At 33.9% G+C, this 4,747-nt stretch overlaps 1 protein-coding gene across 1 annotated transcript in view; it reads left to right on the forward strand.

The window, feature by feature from the left end:
* LOC102878623 (thiamine transporter 2-like) overlaps positions 1–3,238 on the forward strand; it is a 26,252-nt gene extending 23,014 nt beyond the window's left edge. The window contains 1 exon segment of the mRNA XM_025043193.1: positions 3,026–3,238. Coding sequence (XP_024898961.1) covers positions 3,026–3,238 — 213 coding nt within the window.
* The last annotated feature ends 1,509 nt before the right edge of the window (positions 3,239–4,747 follow it).

Genomic DNA, 4,747 nt, shown 5'->3' on the forward strand with positions numbered 1-4,747 from the left:
AAATTTCAAAGTGTTTTTAAAAATATTAAATTAAGAAAGGCTGACTTCCATTAAAACAACAACAAACTAGATCTTAGAAAAATCCTTACACTACAAAACATCTAAAATTCCTGGATGTAAATCTAAATTTTTTTAAATCAATGGCTGAATTGGTAAGAAGTAAAAAAAAAAAAAAAAAATCCTCAGAGGCCAAAGCGGGAACAGGAAACAAAACAGATAAGGAAGCACTGACTCTGTCATGTGCTCACGGCATCTGCTGATTTTCCCCGTGACCTGGAATTTTGGTTTTAGTGGTAGAACAAAACAAAATGTGAAATTAATGGAGGGGAGAAGGGAGACAACAAAGAAGGCTAATCTGGGTGATGTCAGAGAAATTTACCCACGGTATTTGTCTTCATAAGCCAGCGCTCATATAATTCTGTAGTGAAAATGCAGGAAAACAAAGAAAAAAAATCTCCAAAATAAGTCAGAGGAATACAAAGAACAACAATTACAGAGACATGACAAGTAGATTGGAAACTGGCTGACTTCTCAGTAGCACACAATGGGAACCAGAAAAACGATGGCTTCAAAGTGCTGGGCAAAATAATTTCCAGCCTGGAATTATACACAAAGGGAGACTACATATCACAAAGGAGGGCAAAATGAAGACATTTTTAGACAAACAAATAGAATGAGTGTCACTATCAACAGACCCTTATGAAAGCCATTTGAAGAAGAAGGAACATTATTCCCAAACAAGGTATGTGATGCAAGGAGGAATGAGAAAAAGAGAGAGAACATGTGAATAAATCTGAATAAACACTGACCACGTAGAAGAGTAATACAGACAGTCCTCTGCTTATGATGGTTCGACTTAATGATTTTTCAATTTTACAGTGGTCGCATATGCAATATTCATTTGGTAGAAACTGTGATTAGAATTTTGAACTTTGATCTTTTCTCAGGCTGGGGGTATGAGGTATGATACTCTCTTGTGAGGATGGCGAACTCCCAGTCAGCCATGGGTCACACACATAAACGACTAAAACTTGGCAGTGGGTTCATTGTGTTAGATGATTGTGCCCCGTTGTAGGCTCATGTGAGTGATATGAGCACACTGAAGACAGGCTGGGCTAAGCTGTGGTGTTCTGTAGGTTAGATGTATTAAATATATTTTTTCACATGATATTTTCAGTTTACGGTGAGTTTATTGGGTCATAACCCCATGGTAATTCAAAGAGCATCTGTACTTAGTTTTTATATCTTGATGTGTTTTCAAAAAGATGTCTAAAATACTAGATAACAATAGCGTATAAGTCAGTAGAAGAATGTTCAAAACTAAAGATTTTTGTCCTGCTCTGGAGGAGGGTAAAAATTATTGATTAGACCCTGGTAGGGTGGTGTACCAAGCAGAGAGTATGTTAGCAGTCCATCTGGCAGACAGGCAGGTTTTATCACCACCATTGCTTTGAATTGTTGGGTCATGGCAGTAATAAAATGCAGACATTTTATTCGTGTTTTTAAATCTTCTACAGTTAATTCTCCCTCTTAATGCCGGTACCCTAGGCAGACAACCCCCACCACCATCACCCTTGTACACCACTGATTTGTTCAAGAGCTAACATTTCAAGTGCAACTACTAAAAAATTAGAACTAGATTATACAATTTCTATACAGAAAAGAAGAATAAAACATATTATATGAAAAACAATAACTAAAGAATTTAAGAAAGAAGAGGAGAAAATTTAGGAATATGAAAAATAGGGAAAATATGATGGTAAAAAATAAATACAAACCTGTCAATTATCACTAATACAATAAGTGAACTTCTAGATTGTAACTATCAATTTCCAAGAAATAGAGGAGACAGACGAACTCATTAAATGATCTTCACGGATATCACCAAAGTCAGAATCTGGGAAACTCTATAGTTTTTTCAACAAATAAAATTTGAGGGGGAAAGAGAGAGGTAGATAGTGTCTAGGAGATTTATCAATTGCAATGTGCGGATTTTATTTGAATTCTGATTCATACCAAGAAACTAAAAGTATGAGACAATTAAAAGAAATATGAATGCTGACTAGATGATATTAGAAAATTATTAACTTTTTAGGCATGATAATAGTTTGTGGTTATGCTTTTATGAGTATTTTTAAAGATACAAAATGTATCTATGAGAGGAAGGGGTAAGTGGTTGGGTCATTGATGAAACAGATTGACTATGAGTTGGTAATTGATGAAACCAAAAGATAGATACATGGGCATTTGTATACTATTCTGTTCACTTTTATGAATGTTTATAATTTTTCAAAAATAAAAATTAAGCAATTAAAAACTAACCTACCCAATAAAAATTTTAAATAATAAAAAATATTGTCTGGTGGGATTTTAAAAGGGTCACAACTATATTCTATTTATAGGAAACGCATCTAAAATATAAAGACATCCAAAGTTGGGGGAGGGAAGAGAGAAAATTCACACCATGCAAACAAAAATTTTAAAAAGTTAATATGGTTAAATTTTTTAAAAGATAAAATATAATTAAGACCTGTCAATCTGGATATATAAATAGGTTCATTAAAAATGATTAAAATTTCAATTTATTTATTAACAATATATATGAATTCTAAATTTCTATACATCTATTAATATTTTAATATTTTGCATAGAACCACTGTGCAATTTTTTCAAAATATATTGAATTCTAGAAAGAAAACTTCCATTTTCATATACTAAATGTAAATGTAAATGAAATGCAAGAAGAAAGTGTATATATATAATGGAGAGTTTCAGAACTATAGAAAGTTAAAATGTGTTGATTTCTTACTATCTCGGTACTCTTTACAAGGCTTATATGTAATAACTTACTTAATATTCACAACAAACATGTGAGTAGGTATCGCTATTATTCTAATTTTACAAATAAGACAGCAGTGACTGGCTTACGATCTCTCAGCTAGTAGTAAAGCATCATTATACATCTTTAGTATCAAATATTCATTTTGTGTGATTTACTGATTTCTTTTTCTTTTTTTTCCTTCAGTTTTTAGTTTATGGAAGTTACTTTTCTGTCATTGCTGAAATTTTCCTAATGAGAAGCATTTACATAATCTATTCAGCCCGATGCAGAAAGAAAAAACGTAGTTTTTCTGGTGATAATCTAAGTGAGTTGGAGGACTCAATTCCTGATCCAAGCTTGGTTCACAATATTAGCCTGATTTCTCTAACCACAGACTCAGAAGATGGACAACCTTAAAAATATATAGTGCTAAACTACATGGTGTTCTACATTGTTCTAGATTAAAATATCATGAAAGACTACACCTCATCATAATCCTCATCAACACTACATCAAAACCTCAGTCATTGGCTAGTAAACTAGATACAACTGAAAAATGGAGCTGATCAAATTGAAACATACTACCAACATGGCCTCAGTGAGCAGCTGGGATACCAAACACTGTTTCGTTATTTTCAAGTCCATCCCCAAGACAACAGGAAAATCAGACAAGAGATACCATCCAAGAGCAGAAACATAAAATGTTATCTAGAGTGAAGATATATATTAGTCTTTTGTGACCTACCTCTTAAAGAGATTTATTTTCAGTTGGATAATAAAGAAATGTATAGTGTAAGCATGATACAAATTAAGTCATTTATATATGATAATCATTTTATTATTATACTAATAGCGTATACCACCAATAAAAAGTTAGAATAGGGAGAAGTATGTAATTTCCACAAACCAGTACAAAAAAAAAATCAAAGAAAAATTTTTAATTAAACTTTACCATGATCTTGCATGAAAAGACTGAACATTCTAATGATTTCAATTTTTTTCTCAAACTAATTTTAAGTTCATTGCAATTTGTGATGGTCAGTTTTATGTATCGACTTGACTAGACTACATTCCTCATTGATTTAATCAAGTAGTAATCTAGGGGTTGCTCAGAAGTGTTTTTCAGATGTTATTAAAGGCCATAATCAGTTGACTTTATATAAAAATTATCCTAGATAACTGCAGGTTCCCAGAAGGAGAAATTCCATCTGTGGAGAGGAGCTTCATCTCATGCCTGAGAAGTCTAGCCTGTCCGTCCTGATGGCCTGCCCTATAAATTTTGAACTCGGCCTCACCAGCCCCCACAATCAAGTAAACCATTCCTTGAGAGAAATCTCTTAATATAAGCTCCTACAGGTTCTGTTTCTCAGGATGAGCCCTGACTTATACAGGTTTTGGTATTGGACATGGTTGTAGAGGACAAAATCTTAAGGATGAATTTTCTGAACTGCCTCTGTGTTTTCTGGAACCGGTTACCTAATCGGGCTAGGTTTAAAGCCACTAATAAATCTATTTCCAGTCATAAAGAGGCCACTAGTAGTCACGGTATGATATGGCTATAGATAGACACACAGAGTATCACCATTAAATATTCCCAATCAAATATTATATTGGTTTCCTAGGGCTCTTGTAACAAATTACCACAAACTGGGTGGCTGAAAACAAGAGAAACTTATTCTCTCACATTCTGGAGGCTAGAAGTCTGAAATCACAGTGTTGGCAGGGCAAAACTCAAAACTCCCTCTAGGGCAGGGCCCCTCCTTCCGTGGGTGATTCTTAGTAGTCCTCGGCTTATAGACACATCACTCTAATCTTATCCTCCAATGTCACTTGGTGTTCTCTCTGTGTGTCTGTGTCTCCACATCCAAATTATCCTCTTCTTATAAGGAAACCAATCCATACTGGATTTAAGGCCCACCCTAATCC

Source organism: Pteropus alecto, unplaced genomic scaffold (assembly GCF_000325575.1).
Source record: "Pteropus alecto unplaced genomic scaffold, ASM32557v1 scaffold110, whole genome shotgun sequence".
In the NCBI taxonomy this organism is placed as follows: Eukaryota; Metazoa; Chordata; class Mammalia; order Chiroptera; family Pteropodidae; genus Pteropus; species Pteropus alecto.